We start from the raw sequence: 22,685 nt of genomic DNA, 5'->3' as shown, positions 1-22,685 counted from the left end.
AAGAAAGGAAATGTCCAGTAAAGCATGAATAATAGAAATACTCCATAAACATTCTCAGGACAAAAGCCGTAGACATTTCTTATGTGAATTATTAATTCTTTATTGTCTAAGGGGGGAAAAAAACACTAGACTTTCTTCCAGAAGTCAAAAAAAAAGAGATATGGGTACTCATATTTAATTTTGACCTTTGAAACTATGATTTAGTATTACTCGACCTGGTACCTTTTTCATAGACCAAGATATCCTGGGGGCACTTTTCTACCTACAGACTGGACCCTATTAAAAATCACCCAATTATGAAAAACAACAATTAGGGAGCAAGTAATATTTTATTACAGCTTGAAACAGTCAAGACTGAAATGACCTACAGACTCCTATAAAAGGCCAATGGAGATCCCGGCTATGGATGGTGTACTTTTGCTTCGCTCCTCGCTGAGAAAGGGTCGCTCCGCTACATTATTGCCATGTCTTTTCAACTTTCTGGTGGATCCAGGCGAGTCTGCTCACGAACTGGCCCAGGGCGGCTGTCTGGTGGAGGTCCAGGTTTCGGGGCTGGGAACGCATGCCGTGGGTCTGGAGCCGGAAGCAGCGTTTCTTTTACTCTTGGGAGCATTTCTTCTGGTGGAGGTTTCTGTAATGGTGGTGGGGGCTTCTCTGCTGGTTTTCTTGGAAATGAGCGTGGCCTCCTTTCCGGGAATGAAAAGATGACCATGCAAAACCTCAACGACCGCCTGGCATGCTACCTGGACCACGTCCGAGCCCTCGAGGAGGCAAACGTAGACCTGGAGCAGAAAATCAAGGCCTGGTACGAGAAATACGGACCCGGTTCTTGCCGGGGTCTAGATCATGACCACACGAGATATTTCTCAGTCATTGAAGATCTTAAGAGACAGGTAAGAAATATAGATTTGCATACTTTTATGAGACTCTAGGTGTATACACACTAAAAAAAAAAAAACAAAATATGAAATGTGCTTAAAATTTTTGCATGATGTAGAATTTGCTCACTCTCCATTCCCAGTGCTTAAAGCAGTAAGTAGAAAAAATAATTGTAGTATTAAAAAAAAAATCATAGACAAATAGTTTCAAAATGGATATAATTGCTTTATTGATCTTATATTTGGCTCATATTTTTTGATCAAGAGAAATAAAAGTATCTGTGATTGTAAAAGCTTACACTTTGGCTCTTAAGCTCTGGACATTCATTATCTGAAGATAAAGCCAGATTCCTTTAATATGGAAAAAATGATACTAAAATAGATAGTTGATGGGTTGAGAAGATTAAGAATCACATTTAAATTCTGGACTCTCCCTCGACTTTCAGCACTTAACATTTTGCACAATCTACCCTATTCAGGTTATTTCCATGGCCACCTGTAATGCCAGCATTATTCTGCAAAATGACAATGCCAGACTGACTGCTGATGACTTCAGGCTGAAGTAGGTGAAATAACGTAATTAATTGTAATAAAGGTAAATACGACCATTGGAGTAAAAAACAGACATTTTGCTTTAAAAGCCAACATGTTTTTATGACATCAGACTAAATCCCTGAAGAAATTAAATGCACCCTTATAAAAAGAGCGATCATAAATTTTAAACAACGTTTTAATTCAATGATTAAGCACATTGGATGATAAAAACTCTGAATAAAGAACTCTTCCAAAATATTCATTATAAATCAGTAGGGATTCCAATTTGCCTATGCAATAAGCCTCAGGGGCATGCATAGAACATCCTATCCTTCATTATACAACATGTTGGAAACAGTTATGCTTTGCACCTGCCTACGGTTACAATTCTCAAGCGCTTTAATAACCTTTCAGGTATGAAAATGAACTTGCTCTACACCAGAGTGTAGAGGCCGACATCAATGGTCTTCACAGGGTTATGGATGAGCTGACCCTTTGTACAACCGACCTCGAGATACAGTTTGAAACGCTCAGTGAGGAATTGGCATACCTTAAAAAAAATCACGAGGAGGTAAGGGACCCTGCAGGGTAGGTTCAGATATGACCTGATTTCAGTCCTCTGTCCACTTCAGAGCAGAGTTGGACTATCAATCAAAATTCTTCCTTGAGTGTTAAGACTGATCCTTTTTCCAGGAAATGAATGTCCTACAGTACGCAGCTGGGGGGGATGTGAACGTGGAGGTGAACGCAGCGCCAGGCGTGGACCTAACTGTCCTGTTGAACAACATGAGGGCCGAGTATGAGGACCTGTCTGAGCAGAACCGCAAAGACACGGAGGCCTGGTTTAATGAAAAGGTACATCTGTGGCCAATCACAGACCAAGGGCTTGGTCAGTAGACCATCGAGCCGCTCACTAACCCTTCTGATGATTATGCTACAGAGTGCCTCACTGCAACAACAGATTTCTGATGATTCAGGAGCAGCCACCACAGCCAGAAATGAGCTGATGGAGCTGAAACGCAATCTGCAAACCTTGGAAATAGAACTTCAGTCCCTCGTGGCCATGGTTCGTAGGAGTCACCATTGATTTGAATGAGTGTGTGTATATGTATGAACAAACACACATCTAACTAACTATATATAACTAATTACATATAACCAAAAGTATAAAATGTGGTAAATGTAGTAAATAATAAGAATGTTGTCCATAAAACATTACGCCTTTTTTAAGTTTATTTATTTATTTTGAGAGAGAGCCCATGTGCACAAGCAGGGGAGGGGCAGAGTGAGATGGAGAGACAGAGAATCCTGAGCAGGCTCCACACTGTCAGCACAGAGCCCAATGTGGGGCTCGATCTCACGAACCACGAGATCATGACCTGAGCCAAAATGCAGAGTCAGACACTTAACCAACTGAGCCACCCAGGCGCCCCCCATAGACTTCTGACTCACCAATCCCAAAGTTTAAAAATTAAACTTTCTCAATGGAGAGAAAATGTTTGTTTGAAAAACAAACAAACAAAAAACCCCTGGCTAATGCAGATTTTCAACTGAAAGGATTTAGACCTCATATAAATGCTTCTTTCCACCTTGAGAATGTTTTAAATATGAATGCACTGTTTATCTACTGTCCATGCAAGCCTGGCTTTATTCTTCTTCCAGAAACATTCGTATGAATGCTCCCTGGCTGAAACTGAAGGTAATTACTGCCTCCAGCTCCAGCAGATCCAGGACCAGATTGGGGCAATGGAGGAAGAGTTGCAACAGATTCGCACAGAAACAGAAGGCCAGAAGCTGGAGTACCAACAGCTTCTAGATATCAAAATATTTTTAGAAAAAGAAATAGAAACGTATTGCAAATTACTAGATGGAGAAGAAAGGTAAATACTAACTTGTGAAAAAAATTAATCTCACGTCCACTGGGTTTGCTCGGTATCACATGTGTGCCAGTATCACATTCTAGAATTTCCTACCCTAAGGATCATACTCACTGTGGTCTTGGGAACTTATTACTGCATCCAAGTGAAATGAAAACAAGCAGCCATGTGTAAGCCAAATCAAATATCTAAGTACATAAAGGGTGTGTGTCTATAATAACAGGACATCTAAATACCGAAGGTTAAACAATTCCTATACTCCAAGTGGAAAATTGCCTTCGATGATTTACTGGGGAAGCACATGTCCCATAACAACACACTCTATTTTATTGTTACTTCACTAGTTACCACACGTGCACCCTGTCTTAAGTGGGTTATTACATTTTCATTTGAAAGAGGAACAATGACGATTTCATCGGAGAAGTGATCATAGCTTGTTAGCCAAGAGCAATAGCCCTGGAATCGTAGCCCTGGGCACACATCACACCACTGGGTGAATTTGAACACATAGCTTAAACTCTTTAAATCCCAGTTTCCTTATTGGTAAGATTGTGAGACACCAAAACCACGCTCTTTACTCTTGACCATAGCGCTTCACTATGTAGGTGAAGCGCTCACGAGAGTGGCTTGCACACAGAAGGGGACTTGGTAATCAGTGGCTATTGCTAAATGCTTGCCTGTGGTCACACCGGGAGTCAGTTCTATCTCATGCATCTTCCAAGGCCAGTGTCAGTCCTCTACAATTTATTCTCATAGGCACTCAACAGTGATGCTCCCTCCTTCAAACTAAGGGCTCATTACACCGTTCATTATTCACTTCTTTTACTACATCTTTCATGCTGTTTTCCAGACAACTTCTTACATGCATGTACTTTATTTTCAATGGTATAAACTGCTTGTGTCATCACTCTACATTTTCTATAGCAGCTAGCCCAGCGCCTTCTGCATTGTGGCACCCCAAACATGTTCATTGGCCAGGTGATTGACTGAAAAGTCAGAGTGAAAACTTGTAGTCCCGGATAGGGAGACAAAAGAGAAAATAGCTGGTCACAAGGGAATTTCTTATCGTAAACATTTATTTAATTTCCTCCTTCAGTACATTGAGGTCATGAGAGGCTTACTTATATGTCTCTTAGGCATAAGAGGAATTTAATTTTGTGGAAACTAGAACACCAAAACTTTTATTCCCAATTCATAGGTATTTATGAGCTTCCTTGTGAAAGAAAAAAAAAAGCAACAATTTACTCTTCTCTTCACAGAAAAAGCAAGTCCACATGTTACAAATCAAAAGGACGTGGGCCAATACATTCGGAAAATCAAGTCAAAGGTACAGAAGGTTTTTTTTTTTTTTAACTTGGTATAAATCTTTTCGAAAGCAGCAGTTTTAATAAGTCACTTATTTGTACACTAAATCAAATTGTTTCTAAATTGGGGTGCCTTGGTGGCTCAGTCGGTTAAGCCTCCGACTTTGGCTCAGGTCACAATCTTGCAGCTCCTGAGTTCGAGCCCTGTGTCAGGCTCTGTGCTGACAGTTCAGAGCCTGGAGCCTGCTTCAGATTCTAGGTCTTCCTTTCCCTCTGCCCCTCCCCTGCTCATGCTCTGTCTCTCAAAAATAAATAAACATTAAACAAAATTTTAATAAAAAATATAAAAAATTGTTTCTAAGGTTACCTGTAGCCAATGAAGGAATCAGGGGTCGTTATGGAAGTTCTTAATGTTTGTATTTTATATTCTTGTAGAACAGATGTGGTCAAATTATAAACTTACTGAAATGGGGACTCAATCTCCATTTTTCTTACCTAGGACCTATTATTTTCCCAGTTTCAGTGCTTTGGTGGAAGAGCTACTTTATTTTAAACCACAAAAAATAGGGCAGGTTGGTATTAAAAAGAAGACATTACTTGCTCCAGGCCAGTACCTGCCTGACACTTAGGTTGTTCACACTCTTAAACACTCATTGTTCTAAAAACAGTGGCAAGTATAAGGCAGTTCTGGGCCTTGCATAGGCTTCAAACACAGTATTATATCTCAATTTACTGCAAACTTACAAACACTATTTTTATTTTTAAATTTTTTTAATGTTTGTATTTGACAGAGAGAGAGAGGGCGATGGAGTGCAAGCAGGGGAGGGGCAGAGAGGGAGGGAGACACAGAATCCAAAGAAGGCTCCAGGCTCTGAGTTGTCAGCACAGAGCCCCATGAGGGGGCTCAAACCCACGAACCATGAGATCATTGCCTGAACCGAAGTTGGACGCTTAACAAACTGAGCCACCCAGGTGCCCAACAAATATGACTTTTAAAAGCCTACCATTAATGACTAAGTATCTTTCAACCCGTTAAGAATGAGTACTAGATTTGCACTTATTTTATTTTAGACTCAAAAGAAGAAATTGTCGTCAAAACAGTGGTTGAGGAACTAGATCAACTTGGCAATGTCCTTTCCCTGAGGGTCCACTCAGTTGAAGAAAAATCCTCCAAAATAAGCAACATTACAATGGAGCAAAGAGTACCTTCTAAAGCACCAAAGTGAGAAAACGAGTTATAAAGAAAAAAAAAAAGCCTGCCTCTGCAGAATCCCATTGACTAAATAACCCAAGAAAATAATTTATTTCTGTTCTTAAAAAATGCAAGGGCTAGAATTTGGTTTCCTTCTCTACTCTTCTTTTTCTCATGTTCTTTCCATGTAATCTTTCTGAGAAGAGGGAGAAATCTTGCTCCATCTCAATGTTTTGTTTCTAGCACAGGGGACTTTTTTTTTTTTTTTTTTTTTTTGCCATTCATTAAAAATGTTTTCTGTTGCAATTTTTTCTGATGAGTCTGGTGCTTTTGAATTTCTACGGTTGATCCTAATGTGACAGATCTAAGGATTCTCTGGTAAAATAAAGTGCCTCACACAGTCACATTTACTTCAGTTCATGACAAGATAAGTTGGAAAGAGCACTAGCCCTAATCTCTGGTCCCAAATCTGTCCCTGATCCGCTATGTGAGTGAGTAGATGTCCTTGGGTTTCCATGGATGGGAAGAAGAGTGTCCCCATTGATCCCTGGGATTTGCTCACCTTTTAATGGCTAGCCTGCATGGGCGATCAGTTAATGTTAGTTTGTTGAACCTGAATCTGGATAGCTGTTTTTCCATTTTGCAGCACCTTCATCTGTCTGCTCCTACCACAGTGGAGAAAGCCTATTGTTTCAGAATGGTGGAAGAAGCCCAACAACAACAACAAAAAAAACATGTTCCAGGAACTAACTGACCCCATAGAATCCAGGAAAGATTCAGGACTTGGAAGAACCAAGTAGGATGGTGGACCAGGCTGAGGGCAGGGATATTGACAGGTGAATTTACCATGACAGTGATGATGCATAAGCCTCAGCGTCCCTCATTAGCACAGGAAGGGCCCTAGAATTATATCTGTATAGCCAGTTTTGTAAAATTTGTGCAAAACTAAGATAATTTTAGCACCATTGGTTAAGTCTGCTATCTCTACTCCAATTTCTCCTCTATCACTTTCCCTCATGTCTGGGGGTGACCTATCATGTCTAAGATGGGTGACCATACAATTTATTATATAAATGTAACATTTGAGGGGAAGTAAAGGATGCAATTAGCCAGGCATATTAGCAGACATGAACTGACTTATTGTAAGCATATGGACATAAAGTCAACTTAAGCCAAAGACAGTTGAATTGAACATCATGGAATATATTAATGAGGTTCTCATCATTTCCATGGGAGGCTTCTAGGACTATTCCCACTGCCCACCATGCCCATGTAGTGTCATTTCATAAAGGCACAGGGCTGCAAGTTGTAATATGAACGTATCTTATAGCACATAGCACCAGAAATATGTAAATAACAGAAGAAGATACAAGGTATGAAGTGCATGGAGCCAGAAGCTAGTCTATGGAAAATCTTTTAACTCATCAGATGTGTAAAACTGTAGAGAATTCATTTTCACCAATGCCTGCTAAAGACAAACATCTCCTCCTGTCAGGAATATAATGGGTAATGCAACATATTTGTTATTTTCAGTACTGCTTTATGCTCCTTATACACTAGAATTTTTATACATTTTATTTTTGCACAATTCCTATAAGAAATGTTCGCATATGACAGGTCCATAAGTTATGAAAATTGCATTCCTCTGGGAGTGAGCACAAGACATATGGCTCTTTGTGACTCATTTTAACGCCCTCTACAGAACATTCACCCCAGAGAAAGAGCTCCATAACTACGTGGACAAGCTGATTCATGGAGGTCAGCCAGGCTCCCTCTTCACAATGAGCTTGCACAATAAGCCCACTGTCAAAGTGGCCATTATGGAGGCTGTACTTCAGTACATGTGCGTGACATCCCTCTCTCTCAGGCTGGTCAAGCTACTGACCTGTCATCAGCAGACATAAAAGTGGAGTCCTTGAGATGGTACCATTTTTTAAGAAAGAAAACTAACCACATGCTTATCAGGATACTACTGGATTCCTTTACCCTGGAAGGAACAGCAAATTTTCCTTAACGGAAGTAACACTTCATTCAAATATAGGTTTGCCTTTTAATTCCTATAGTACCTCTGCAGCACTACCATCGGAGACCAAAAATTGGATAAGCTTCAGGCCCTAGATCTACCTCTAGCAATTGGTTTAAAGTCAGAATAGAGAAAGTAAACCTTTTCTGGCTTCCTGAAGGATAAAACAGAGACAACTGGGGTAGGACAACAGTTGAAGAGGTAGGAGCTGAAATTTCTCCAGAACTGATGAAAGACACCAGTTCACAGATTAAAAGTCCTACACATCGAAATAAAATGAAATGCACATGGATCAGATCAAAGTAAAGCTAAAGACAAGATAAAAAGAAAGCCACAATCTTACCAATAAGGAAACTGGGATTTAAAGAGTTTAAACCATGTGTTCAAATTCACCCAGTGGTGTGATCTGCACCCAGGGCTACAATTCCAGGGCCGCCACTCTTAGCTGACAAGCTATGGTCACGTCTCTGATGAAATCGTCATTGTTCGTCTTGCAAATAGAATATCTTTAAAGTCAGGCAAATGGGGGGGAAATGATTACCTTCAAATGAGTGGCAGCAAGAATGAATGCCAACTTCTCAACAGTTGGAATCCAGAAGAGAGTAGAATGATATCTTCAGTGTGCCAGGAGAAATCCTAAATGGCCAGTAAATGTATGAAAAGTGTTCAACCTCGCCAGCAATCAGAGACATGGAAGCGGAAACCACATGAGACGCCATTACACAACCACCCGCTTGGCAAAACTTTTAAAATATTTGGCGCAACTTGTGCTATCTTCTGTTGAATTGTTTCCAGTTGGGGACTAGTATGAACAATACTACTATAAACATTCTGTACATGGTACCTGTGACGTGTGCACGAGTTTCTCTACAGAGCAACTCACATATATACTGTCTACAAAAGATTCACTTCAGGGGCGCCTGGGTGGCGCAGTCGGTTAAGTGTCCGACTTCAGCCAGGTCACGATCTCGTGGTCCGTGAGTTCGAGCCCCGCGTCAGGCTCTGGGCTGATGGCTCAGAGCCTGGAGCCTGCTGTGTCTCCCTCTCTCTCTGCCCCTCCCCCGTTCATGCTCTGTCTCTCTCTGTCCCAAAAATAAATAAACATTGAGAAAAAAAAAAGATTCACTTCAAATATAACAAATACGGGTAGACGGAAAGTGAAAGGATGGAAAAAGACACATCATATAAACATTAATCCAAAAAATTGTTTTCAAATTTGTGAATATGTGGGGTGATGGATGTTCTTGACCTACTCTCTGGTGATCATTTTGTAATATATACATATATGGAACCATTATGTCATATATCTGAAACTTAATACAATGGTATATATGAATTATATATCTTAATTTTTAAAAATAAATTTTAATTTACTTTTAATAAATCACGAGTGGTTGTATTACTATCAGAAAAAGCAATCCTGAATATATTAAACAAGAAAATTTCAAAACACATGAAGAAAAACTAATAGAATAGAAAGAAGCAATAGACAAATCCATAAGAACACATTTTGCATTATTGCGTTTATAGCACATTTGTGACATAAAATAATTATAGAGATGGAGAACAGATTCATGGTTGCCAGGGGTTAGAGATTGGGAGGGAGGGGGTAGGTGTGACTATAAAGGGGTTAGCATGCAAGGGTCTTGTGAACATGGTACAATTAGGTATCTTGATTGCAGTGGTGATTTCATGAAGCTGCACATGTGATAAAATTGCATAGAGCTACACATGTGTGCACATGCATGCACACACACAAATAAATGTGTGTACAACTGGCAGAATCTGAATAAATGCTATGGGTTATATGAATGTCAATTTCCTGGTTTTAAAAGTACTACAGTTATATAAGGTGTTAGCACTGGGGGCCTGGGTGAAGGCTGCCCAGGACCTCCCTGAACATTTCTTTGCACATTTTTTGCACTTTTCTGTAAACCTATAATTATTTCAAAATACCTTTTTTTTTTAATTTTAGAAGAAACCATAGGAGAAAAATCTTCATAACTTTGGTTTAGACATAAATTCATTACATATGACACCCAAAGCATAATTTGAAAAAAAAATACATATATATATGTTCATTTGGACTTCATCAATGTGAAAAATGTGTACTATTTAAGAAAATGGAAAGACAAGGGGTGCCTGTCTGGCTCAGTCGGAGGAGTGTGCAACTCTTGATCTTGGGGTCGTGAATGTGAGCCCCATATCGGATGTAGAGATTACTTAAGTAAATAAAACTTAAAAAAATTTAAAGACATGGATTATGAGAAAATGCCTGCAAATCACTTATCTGATAAAGTACTTGTATCCAGATTCTTATACATAAAGAATCCTCATAACTCAATAGTAAGGATGGAAAATAATCCGATACATAAATGGGCAAAAGAATTGAACTGATGTCTCACCAAAGAAGAGATATGGGGGGTGCCTGGGTGGCTCAGTCGGTTGAGCGTCCGACTTCGGCTCAGGTCATGATCTCACAGCTTGTGGGTTCAAGTGCCAGCCACATCGGGCTCTGTGCTGATGCTTGCTCAGAGCCTGGAGCCTGCTTCGGACTCTCTGTCTCCTTCCCACTTCCCCTCCCCCACTCCCACTCTATCTCTGTCTCTCAAAACTAAATAAATGTAAAACAAAAAATTTTTTAAGAAGAGATATGGATGGGAAGTGAGCACATGAAAAGATGTTCAACATTATGAGTCATTAAGGAAATGAAAATTTAAGCCACAATGAGATACCACCACACATCTATTACAATACATAAAACATATTTTTCAAACTGGCAATAGCAAGGGATGGAAAGGATAAGGAGCGACTAGGACTCTCATTCATTGTTGATGAAAATGCAAAATGGTACAACTTTTTTAAGTTTTATTTTTTATTTTGGTGAGGGGACAGGTGGGAAAGAGAGAATCCCAAGCAGGCTCCGCACTGTCAGTGCAGAGACTGACATGGTGCTCGATCTCCCCAAGCGCGAGATCATGACCTGAGCTGAGATCAAGAGTCAGAAGCTTAAAGGATTGAGCTAGCCAGGCGCCCCATCAGTTTCTTATAATATTAAACATCCATCTATATATATGGCCCAGCAATCCCACTCCTTCATATTAAATAAAATCAAACTTACATTCACATAAAAACCTGTATGTGAATATTTATAGTGGCTTTATTCATATTTATCAAAAACTGGAAGCAACTAGTGAGTGGATAAACAAACTGCAGTACATCAAAAAAAGTGGAAAACAGTCCAATAAAAATTAACAAATGTTTAATAAATACACTCAACAGCATGAATGCATGTCAACCGCATTATGCCAACTGAAAAAGTCAGACTCAAAGAATTCACTAATTCCATGTGTATCACATTGTGGGGCAAAACTACAGACCTAGAAAAGCGATCAGTGTTTGCCTGGAGCTGGGGCTGTGGGCAGAGACGGAGTACGAAGGGACACAGAGGAATTGGGGCTGGGGGGGGGGTCAGGGGACTGTTCTATATCTTGGTTATGGTAGTGGCTACATGACCATGTTTTTGGCAAAATCTATAGAACTGTAGGCTAAAAAAGGCTAATTGTATTATGGATATATGAAACCTCAATAAATCTGATTAAGAAGAACTGGCAAAAAAAAAAAATCTTAAAGAATCCATGCTAAAGAAAAATGTGGACATGTTCAGCATTATCAATAATATCAATAAGCTGGAAACAATCTGAAGGTCCCTTAGTAAGAGAGTGGTTGAACAAATTACTTAAAATTAGGTTTGGCTCCGAGTAACAGTAAGAGAATAACAGGACTTTATACAATTAGAAGTTTCTTTCTTTCACGCATAAAACTGCAGAAGTAGAGCATTCAGGGCTATGATGACAGCTTTGCACCAGAACACCAACAGAAACCCAGGTTGTTTTCAGCTTTCCACTCTACCAGAGCCAGAATGTGGCCTTGGCTCATGGTCCAAGGGGAAGCACCAACCATCAGATCCAGCCATCACACCCATGCCAGCAGGATGAAGGAAAACGAGAAGATGGGACAAAGACTTGTGTCAGCTTCCTCTTAATTTTTTTAATGTTTATTTATTTTTGAGAGAGAGAGAGACAGACAGACAGAGTGCAAACGGGGGAGGGGCAGAGATAGAGGGAGACACAGAATCCGAAATAGGATCCAGACTCTGAGGTGTCAGCACAGAGCCCGATGTGGGTGTCAAACCCACGGACCATGAGATCATGACCTGAGCAGAAGTTGAACACTTAACCGACTGAGCTACCCAGGTGCCCCTCAGTTTTTTCTTAAAGTTTCCAGAACATGCCACGTATACTTCTGCTTGTATCACATTGGCTAGCTTAATCACGTTGTCACAATTAGCTGCAGAGAATGCCTGAAAAAGCAGTCTTTATCGTGGGCAGACATTGCCCAGTTAAAAATTTGGGGGTCAACCGACAGTTTCTACCACATTAGGCACCTACTCATGCTCTAAGGCATATTACGTACAGTGAACAAAGCAAGTTAGAGAACAGTGCATATAACACAGATGATTCACGTGTGGCACTTGTGTATTTACATACTATGCATGTGTGCAAATGAATAGAAAACCAGTTGGAGGGTGCAAACAGCTGGAAGGGTACACTGGGAGAGTAGGGAGGACAAAAACGAGGAGGGACTTTGATACTTTACTCAATATCATTACACACTGCTACATTTGTTTACATCAAGAACGTTTTCATGCAGAACAAAATGGTGGTTGCCGGGACCTTGAGAGGGGGGAATATGGGATAGGTTGGTAAAAGGGTCCAAACTTCCAGTTAGAAGATGAATAAGTTCTGAGGACTTAACATGTAGCATGGTGACTACAGTTAATTATATTGTATTGCATACTTGAAATTTGCTGAGAGTAGATCTTAGGAGTTTTCCCTCTCACACACACAAAGGTAACTTGTGAAGCAGTGGATATGGTAATTAACTTGACTGTGAGAATCATTTCACGGTGTATCCATGTATCAAATTATGACATTGTACAGTTTAAATATATTACAATTTTCTTTGTCAATTATATCTCAATAAAGCTGGAAAAAATAAATAAAAACTGGGGTGAAAAGAATAGAATGTACAAAGTTGATCAAAATCACTAGGCAAATATCAATTGCATTTCTTTACATAGTAAAAGTTATCTAGAAAATGTGATTTTTAAAAGATGTCTTTGGGGCTCAGTTAGTTGAATGTTCAGCTCTTAATTTCAGCTCAGGTCATGATCTCAAGGTTCATGAGTTCAAGTCCCACACTGGGCTCTGTGCTGACAGTGCAGAGTCTGCTTGGGATTCTTTCTCTCCCTCTCCTCCCTGCCCTTCCCATGCTGTCTCTCAAAATAAATAAATAAACATTTTAAAAATAAAAATAAAAGATATCCTCAACAACATTAGATAAATATCTGGAAGTTGTTCTAAAAAATGATATGAAAGCACATATGGAAAAATAACTTTTTACTAATGGACATTGAGGAAGACCTCAGTGAATGGAAAGGATATTCAATTTTCTGGATATACACAATATCATAGGGATGTCAAATTTTCTCAAATAGTTTTAAAGATTTAAGGCACATCTTAAGATCTTATTGTATTTAAAAAGCTGATTTTAAAATTTATATAAGAGAAATTGGGATGAGCACTGGGTGTTGTATGGAAACCAATTTGACAATAAATTATATTTTAAATTTATTTTTTAATGTTTATTTATTTTTGAGACAGAGAGAGACAGAGCATGAACAGGGGAGGGTCAGAGAGAGAGGGAGACACAGAATCTGAAGCAGGCTCCAGGCTCTGAGCTGTCAGCACAGAGCCCGATGTGGGGCTCGAACTCAGACCGTGAGATCATGACCTGAGCCGAAGTCGGAAGCTCAACCGACTGAGCCACCCAGGTGCCCCAACAATAAATTATATTTTTTTAAAAGAATGAAAAAAAAAAGAGGAATGGAGAAATAAAAATTGACTTGATGGCAAGGAGTTGGTGGAGTTCTTGCCTTACCAAATATCATGTTATATTATGGAGCAATTGTGACAAAAATGATATGGTTCTGGCACAGATAGAAAACTGGTACCAAATGAATCCTCACCTATATGAAGATTTTCTTAAGGACAGAGGAGGCAGTGAACACTTTCTTTATTGACAATATGGCACTACAGGGAAAGGATGGCACCCTTCAGTAAATATGCTCAAAGTATCATTATCCACATTTTTTAAATATTTACTTATTTTTGAGAGAAAGAGAGAGAGGGAGAGAACAAGTGGCAGAGGGGCGGGGGGTGGGGTACAGAGGTTCCAAAGCAGATAGCAGATAGCCGGACGTGGGTCTCAAACTCATGGGGAGATCATGACCTGAACTCAAATCCAATGCCCTACCGACTGAGCCACCCAGGTGCCCCCATGATCCACATTTTTAAAAATGAAATTTGATTCTGTATCAAAGATTCAAAAAAAAAAGAATACTAAAAAATTATTCCAAACTACCAAAGCCTTAAATGTGAAAGGCAAAATGATTCAATGTTTAGAAAACAAAATAAGAAAATATTTGTATGAGCTTGGAGAATTAATCATTTCTTAAATAAGATAATAGAATCACAATCCAAAAATAAAGAGTGATAAATTCAACCTGTTTAACAATGAAATGATAATGGATTAATATCCAGAATATATAGCACACTCCTACAACTCAACAACAAAAAAACAATATGACTCTAAAAATGGGCAAAGAACTTGAATAGACATTTCCCCAGAGAAGATATTCAAATGGCCAACAAGCACATGAAAAGATGCTCAACATCACTAATCATTAAGGAAATGCAAATCAAAACCACAAGAAGACACCACCTGATGTGCATTAGGATGGCCACAATAAAGAAAAGAAAAAAAAGAAAATAACAAATGTTGGCGATGATGTGCAGAAATTGGAACCCTTGTGCACTATGGATGGGAATGTGAAATAATGCAGCTACTATGGAAAGCAGTATGGCATTTCCTCAAAAAACTAAAAATAGAATTACCATAAGATCTAGTAGTTCTACTTTCGAGAAGTAGAATTCCCATGGGAAATAAAAGCAGGGACCTGGACAGATATTTGTATACCCATGTTTATCATAGCTTTAATCACAATAGCCAAAAGGTAAACGCAACTCTAATGTCCATCTACTGATGAATGGATAAACAAAATATAGTATATACATGCAATGGAATATTATTCAGCCTTAAAAAGAAAAGAAATTCTGACACATGCTACAATATGCTTGAAACTTGAGGACATTATGCTAAAGGAAATAAGCCCATCACCAAAAGACAAATAATGTATGATTCTACTTATCCAAAGTGCCCAAAACAGTGACTGGCACATAACAGATGTTTACTACATATTTATTAAATAAACAAATGAATGAATCTGTAACAGCCTCACATAATAAATATTCATAGAAATTGTGCCCACAAGTCAATTTCCAGATGTTTCAAAATTTTCCAAAATATTCAGGGTTTTCAATAAATATATGGGAATCCACACCCAGTGAATAATTAGTCTACTGATGACTTTCACCTAAGCTAAACCACAGTGAAATAAAAACAGACGAAACATTTCCTTCTAGGTTTGCTTTAGATTTTTGCAGGGTCAGGAAATACGTTAATGTCCTTCCAAACTCCCGCAACACATAACAGCAATTAGGGGTGTGTTCCTAATTGCCAAAATGGATAAGAGAAGACAACTATCCCCAAACATAGGTGTCAACAGGAGATGACGCACATCAGCCAAAATGGAGGTTCCCATTAGAAACAGTGCCAAGAGGGAGGGAAAACTAAGAATGGAAGGACCATTTGAGGGGAATAACACGAGTCTGTGCTCTACTTATGTGGAAAGAACTGTGAAAATAAAAGTAGGAAAGGTCTCAGAAGCATCCATATCTATTAGCATAATAGCCCAAAACCATGACGCCAGATTTTTACTGTGTGATGGACGGACGAGTTTTATCTTCTAAGGATGGAAGTGAAGAGTGACTCACTCACCATTTAAAGATGTAATAAGGAAACTGACATTACTCCACCCAGACCAATTTCTCAGATAACCACCAACCTGAGGGCAACTGCCCTCCTACAGAAAGGAGCCCAGCTAAGTTAGTTACTAATTAGGAAAAATCATCCAATTATGCTAACTTGCTGAGGCTGGCAAGCCATGTTTTACTCTATGTAGGCAGAATTTCGTCCAGAGCACACTTGGGAATTGTCTATAAAAAGGCAAACAGAAGAGTTGAGGAGACGAGGCACTCCATTCTGACTTCCTCCGAGACAGCTGTGCAACGCGCTTGTCCTGACACCATGTCTCTGCGACTTTCCAGCGGGTCCAGGAGGGCCTGCTCCCGTCCTACCGCAGGGTCCCTCAGGCTCTCTGGCGGGGGAGCCGGCTTTGGAGTTGGAAATGCTTGCAGCATGCCCGGAATTGGAAGCAGTTTCTCCTGCGCCTTTGGGGGCAGTTCATCAGGAGGCAACGCAGCGGGAAGCAATCTCTGTGCTGGCTTTACGCTGAATGAGGGCGGCCTCCTGTCAGGCAACGAGAAGGTGACCATGCAGAACCTCAACGACCGGCTGGCCTCCTACCTGGAGAATGTGCGTGCCCTGGAGGAGGCCAACGCCGACCTGGAGCAGAAGATCAAGGGCTGGTATGAGAAATTTGGGCCTGGTTCCTGCCGTGGTCTTGATCACGACTATAGTAGATACTTCCCAATAGTCGACGATCTTAAAAATCAGGTAAGAAATGACACTTCACAATCATGTTTATTTCTAAACGTTCTTTTCCTTTCTTCACTGAATACTGAAAACACTTATCGTCCCTATGTGTAATTTCTTAAAGGAAATTTCAATTTAGCATTGGAAATAAGCATTGAGTAGATTCAGTTGGTGAAACTCATGATAAAAATGTCATTGACTAGTAACTATGTTAATTTTTATTATTTCCATTCCCTACTCTAAAAAAAAAATACTTGTATCTTATTGGCTGTAATAAATTGCCTTTTAAAAGTCAAACCCCCCTTTTCCAGATCATTGCTTCCACCACCAGCAATGCTAATGCTGTTCTGCAGATTGATAATGCCAGGCTGACAGCGGATGATTTCAGACTCAAGTAAGTAGGCTCAGAGAGTGAAAAGGATACATGGTGATTGATGCAAAGCATTAAATTTAATTTAGTTTTTGATCCCTCCATTAAATATTACCAACTCTTATTCTAATACTGGTAAAACACTTGGATTGAAGCAGAATAAAAAAAAATAAACAGAGTGTTATTACTTCTTTATACTTGGCTATGAAATATAAAGTATGAACTGCTATAAAAGCAGCATCCCATCCCCTAGTTTCTTTTCTGCCGAAGACATGCCTCAAATTAAAGAAAATAATAGCTCTTATATATACAATATACTTTGAAAATGTCTCTGTGGCCAAACCTCCCACTTCAAAAGTCCAGACTTCTAGTGTTTGATCACTGATTGGTGACTATTTCTCCCACCATATGACATCCTGGAAAATCATTAATATTCTCTAAGGTATGAAAATGAGCTGGCTCTTCATCAGAGTGTAGAGAGTGATGTCAATGGGCTACGCAGAGTTCTGGATGAAATCACCTTGTGCAGAACAGATCTGGAGATTCAGTATGAAACTCTCAGTGAGGAGATGACTTACCTGAAAAAGAACCATAAAGAGGTAAGAGCTGTCTGCGCACATTTTGCTGCCCCTCTGCAGATACCTTCCATCTGACAGAAAATAATGCGCTTGACTTCTTAAATAAGAAATTGGTACTAAGGACCCATTGTCAGACAAGCATGAGGCCTGAGTTGTCTTGAGGAATGGCCTGATATTTGTCTAGATTCACCCTTTCTTGCTCTCTCATCAAGTTTCCCATGGAGGGGTGGGGAGGGGGGAAGAATCCTGTTTTCCAGATCAATCAGGGTTACAAGAGTAGTGTTTGGCTAGGTAATTATAGCTAAGTTAAAATGATACAGTTAAGAGATTACATCTAATTACATAAACATACTATAAGCATATCCTAAGAAAACTAGATCTAAATTTCTACACAATTGTGAAAGATTCAAAACACATAAGCATTTACTTTATACACGCAGTAAATATATACATTTAATATTGATGTATATTCTTTAAAAAAAATTTTTTTTTAGTGTTTATTTATTTTTTAGACAGATAGAGAGACAGAGTGCAAGCGGGGAAGGAGCAGAGAAAGAGGAAGACACAGAATCTAAAGCAGGCTCCAGGCTCTGAGCTGTCAGCACAGAGCCCAACACGGGGCTCAAACTTAGTAACTGTGAGATCATGACCTGAGCTGAAGTCGGCTGCTTAACTGACTGAGTCACCCAGGCACCCCTTGATGTATATTCTTAATAGGTGTATCTATAAAAATAATGAGACTGAAAATAAATTGTTATATCAAAAATTTTTCTTCCAAATGAAGAGTATACCTCAAAGTATACTAGGAAGCTACTTCGAAATCAGATCATACAGCCACTGTTCCTAAGACACAGCTTTGGGATTGCTTTCAGAACCACTGTTTTCTGGGGAAAAAAAAAATCTTTATTCTTTGAAAATGAATTTGATATTTTTAAACAGCCAAAAGGCTTCCACAGTCGAGCCTACTACTTAACACAGGAGATCAAGCTAAAAATGCTACTTGATTAGTCATGAGGCTGTCTTATAAAAATAACTAGTTAAAAAACAACATTTATGTGGATATATGGGTTCAACTGTGGGCATAGCCCATGGTTGTTACTGAATACATTTTTGATAAATTAAATACAATTGACTTTTTTAATGCTTCACTCACAGACAAACCCACATGCATCTTTTTTTTTAATGTTTATTTATTTTTAAGAGAGAGAGAGAGAGAGAGAGAGAGAGAGAGCACAGGTATAGGAAGGGCAGAGAGAGAGGGGGAGACACAGAATCCGAAGCAGGCTCTAGGCTCCAAGCTGTCAGCACAGAGCCCGATGAGGGGCCCGAACTCACAGACCTGAGATCATGACCTGAGCCAAAGTCAGATGCTTAACCGACTGAGCCACCCAGGCACCCCTATTAATTATAAATAGACAAACATTTATAAATATAAATAAATATAAATAAACATAAATACTTATAATTATTTCAATTGTTCAGAATTATTCAGACTCAGCCCCTCAACCCTGTCCATGTTGTGTTCAGGATGTAGCTGAGTCAAGAACACATGGAAGCTGCTCTCTAAGTGGAAGGAAGACCAGTCTACCAATGTGGAGACATTTCAGTTGTAAATGGATAGAATAAGAGATGACAGATAATTCATTTTAAAGATCTTAAGGAATTAAGACTTTCTGTGCAACAGAACTAAAACCAACGGAGTTATAAAAGCAGGACTTTGGTTCACCATATGGAAGAGCTCTGGAACAATTTAAAAAATTCTCCCATAAGGAAACAGGCTGCTTCTTGCGACGGGAATATAAAAAGTAGAGAAGGGTCGTTGCTTAGCTGGGGGCGGGGGGCGGGGGGTGGGGATGTACAGCTAAATGTACTCTAAACATCCTTCCAAAGCTATGCCTCTGGACTGTGAGATCCCTGCATACCTGAGCAGCACACTTTTTGGCCTCCAGGAAATGCAGGCCCTGCAGTGCGCGGCGGGCGGGAACGTGAACGTGGAGATGAACGCGGCGCCCGGCGTGGACCTCACGGTCCTGCTGAACAACATGCGGGCCGAGTACGAAGACCTGGCCGAGCAGAACCGCAGGGACGCGGAGGCCTGGTTCAACGAGAAGGTGAGTCTTGTCCAGAGAACAATCCCTCCGCATCTTAGTGACAGTCACAAAACTAAGATTTGCTCCCTGGTTTATACCTTTTCAGAGCGCTTCGCTGCAACAGCAGATCTCCGAGGACGTCGGGGCCACCACCTCAGCCCGGAATGAACTGACTGAAATGAAACGCAATCTCCAAACACTGGAAATTGAACTTCAGTCTCTCCTAGCCACGGTAGGCAAAGGACGAATTCCCACCGTCTCCTGGGGTATCCTTGTAAATATGCGCCAGTTGGGGGCGCCTGAGTGGATCAGTTCCTTAAGCTGAGTTAAGTTCTGACTTAGGCTCAGGTCATGATCTCCTTGCTTGTTGCTCCTGGATTCCAGGCGTGTTTCTTGTGCTGACAGCTCGGAGCCTGGAGCCTGTTTCAGATTCTGTGTCTCCCTCTCTCCCTGACCCTGCTCCCCTGCTCATGCTCTCTCTCTTTCAAAAATAAATAAACGTTAAAAAAAAATTTGCTTTTAAAATATGCACCTATTGGTTTTAAGGCCCCTAACCCTTGTGGAAACATATCCGCATACACATTTATGTAACTAACTTAGGACATAAGAAAAGAATAGGATTTTACATAGAACGGCCAAAACAGCCACATTCATGTCTCCAGTTTATTCAACCAGAGACATGTGCTCCTTTTTAAGAATTTCACAGTCTTAACCATGTGTCAGTGTGAAATTGAACACAATTGTAGACAAAGTTCACAAGAGAAGAAAATCATCTACCAGAGCAAATTTCTGCCTATCTGTATCTGCCTCAGGTTCTTTCTTGTTTCGTGATAGAAACACTCCCTGGAGTGCTCCCTGACCGAGACCGAAGGGAACTACTGCACGCAGCTCGCCCAGATCCAGGCTCAGATCGGGGCCCTGGAGGAACAGCTGCACCAGGTCCGAACCGAGACGGAGGGCCAGAAACTGGAGTATGAGCAGCTGCTCGACATCAAGGTCCACCTGGAAAAGGAAATTGAGACCTACTGCCTCCTCATCGGTGGAGATGATGGGTGGGTAAAACAAATTTATAGGGACGATGTCCTGTACTGAAGTCCACTTGAAACTTAGATCCCTGGAAAGTGAATGTAAACTGACATGACTGTATTTATTGTCACAAATGCTAAAGATTAAACAGAACACGGGCCTGCCAACATACAAATTAGCAACATGTGACAAAACCAAAAGATGACAAGCCTGTATTAAAGGTATGACAAAAATATCACCTCTAGATACTAAGGCAGAGTCGTTCCAACTGTGTAACCCACGGCAACTGTTCTCACCAAATAGCTAAAGAAAATGCGAGAGTGAATCTAGAATTAAAGGGGTTCCCTCTGAATCACTCTTTGGTGATGTTTCCAACGATATGTGTTCACAGGGCTTGCAAGTCTGGAGGTTACAAGTCTAAAGATTATGGATCTGGAAACATGGGAAATCAAGTCAGAGGTAATTAAAATGAAATTCTGTGGTTTGTTTTTTTTTTAAGTTTGTTTATTTATTGGGAGGGGAGGGACAGAGAGACAGGGAAACCAAGAATCTCAAGCAGGCTTTGCACTGCCAGCACAGAGCCCCATGCAGGGCTCAAACTCACCAACCGTGAGACCACAACCCAAGCCAGAATCAAGAGTCAGATGCTCAGCCGATTGAGCCACCAGGCACCCCAAAATGGAATTGTGTTTTTATGCTGTCGTATTTCACTTGCAATGTCCAGCTTGGTTGTTTTTATATTCCCAGGGCTTAATGAGAACAGATATGATAAAGATTTGTAGTAGATATCAGCGTGTGCTGGGTGTCTAACTTTAGTGGTATGTGCTAATTTTAAACAGTGGCATATGTCACCATGTTTTTAGCGAACCAAGAAATCAAAATTCACCAAAAGTTTATCTATTTGTGCTTCCTACATAGTCCATGCTATTCAAAAGCCTATTAGTCCTTTAACTGATATAATTTCTTATTCATCTTTTCTTTCAGTTTTTTCACTGTGGTAAAATACACAGAACATAAGCGTTACCATCTTAATGATTTAAAGGGTACAGTGCAGTGGCATTAAGTACATTTATATTGTGGTACAACCATCAACACCATCCATCTGTAGAACTCTTTTCATCCTGTTCTACAACTATTAAACAATAGCTTCCCATTACCCCCTCCTCCCAGCCCCAGGCAACCAGCCTGCAACTTTCCTTCTCTATACATTTGACTACCCTAGGTCCCTCATACAAGGGAAATCATACAATATTTGTCTTTTTGTGATTGACTTCTTTCATTTAGCACAGTATCTTCAAGATTCATCTATGTTGTAGCATGTGTCAGAATTTCCTTCTTTTTGAAGGTTGAATAACATTCCATTGTATGGATATACCATATTTTATGTATCTATTTATTCATCCATTGGTGGACACTTGGGCTGCCTCCACATTTTAGCTATCGTGATCTTATTCATCTTTTATCAACTCTCTAAAATCTCCTTTTAAATTTTAATTTTTAGATCTGGCCAAAGCCATAGTGGTTAAGAAAGTTCTTGAGGAGGTAGACCAACGAAGCAAAATACTTACCACCAGGCTGCACTCCCTGGAAGAGAAATCTCAAAGCAATTGATTCGAGACACAAGAGAGAGAATTTGCCAAATACTCTCTAAGAAGAGAGAGCATTGTGTCTGGAAAAATGAGCAAGCCTAAGAAAAATGCCTGTCCTGTTTTCTTTCTGTTACTGAAATATGAGCACCGTCTGGGCAATCAATAGTGGTATCTCCCCACTCATCTGGAAGAATGTCACATACAAATATGATGACTTGATTGTCCTACAGAAAATGTCAGTTCTTTGTATTCAATAAACCTTCTTCCTTTAGCAAGTTACCACTGGTGGTATTGTCTTATCTTTAAAACGTTCATGTCTGTGGTACACATGTATGAACATCTAATAGCTTTTTTTATTATTATTTTTTTTTTACATTTGATTTATTTTTTTGAGAGACAGAGAGACACAGAGCATGAGTGGGGAAGGGGCAGAGAGAGGAAGACACAGAATCCGAAGCAGGCTCTAGGCTCTGAGCTGTCAGCAC

At 39.9% G+C, this 22,685-nt stretch overlaps 2 protein-coding genes across 3 annotated transcripts; both read left to right on the top strand.

The window, feature by feature from the left end:
* Positions 1–392: 392 nt before the first annotated feature.
* On the top strand, positions 393–6,091 carry KRT26 (keratin 26). Of its 2 annotated transcripts, none has more exons than XM_053212214.1 (8): positions 393–893; positions 1,358–1,440; positions 1,887–1,983; positions 2,106–2,267; positions 2,353–2,478; positions 3,075–3,292; positions 4,549–4,616; positions 5,665–6,091. In XM_053212214.1, the coding sequence occupies exons 1-8, from the start codon at positions 465–467 to the stop codon at positions 5,817–5,819; spliced, it is 1,338 nt and encodes a 445-aa protein (XP_053068189.1). In that variant the 5' UTR covers positions 393–464; the 3' UTR covers positions 5,820–6,091. The 2 variants fall into 2 exon arrangements, with proteins under 2 accessions (XP_053068189.1, XP_014943237.1); XM_015087751.3 differs by having other exon boundaries at positions 1,827–1,983.
* A 9,878-nt stretch (positions 6,092–15,969) lies between these two features.
* Positions 15,970–22,479, top strand: KRT25 (keratin 25). The gene is made up of 8 exons (XM_015087752.3): positions 15,970–16,568; positions 16,859–16,941; positions 17,360–17,516; positions 19,445–19,606; positions 19,692–19,817; positions 20,420–20,637; positions 21,003–21,070; positions 22,113–22,479. The coding sequence occupies exons 1-8, from the start codon at positions 16,140–16,142 to the stop codon at positions 22,220–22,222; spliced, it is 1,353 nt and encodes a 450-aa protein (XP_014943238.2). The 5' UTR covers positions 15,970–16,139; the 3' UTR covers positions 22,223–22,479.
* The last annotated feature ends 206 nt before the right edge of the window (positions 22,480–22,685 follow it).

The sequence above is a fragment of the Acinonyx jubatus genome, chromosome E1 (assembly GCF_027475565.1).
Source record: "Acinonyx jubatus isolate Ajub_Pintada_27869175 chromosome E1, VMU_Ajub_asm_v1.0, whole genome shotgun sequence".
NCBI classification, from domain to species: domain Eukaryota; kingdom Metazoa; phylum Chordata; class Mammalia; order Carnivora; family Felidae; genus Acinonyx; species Acinonyx jubatus.
The sequence above is the reverse complement of the archived record's forward strand: the minus strand, read 5'-3'. Positions and strand labels throughout refer to the sequence as shown.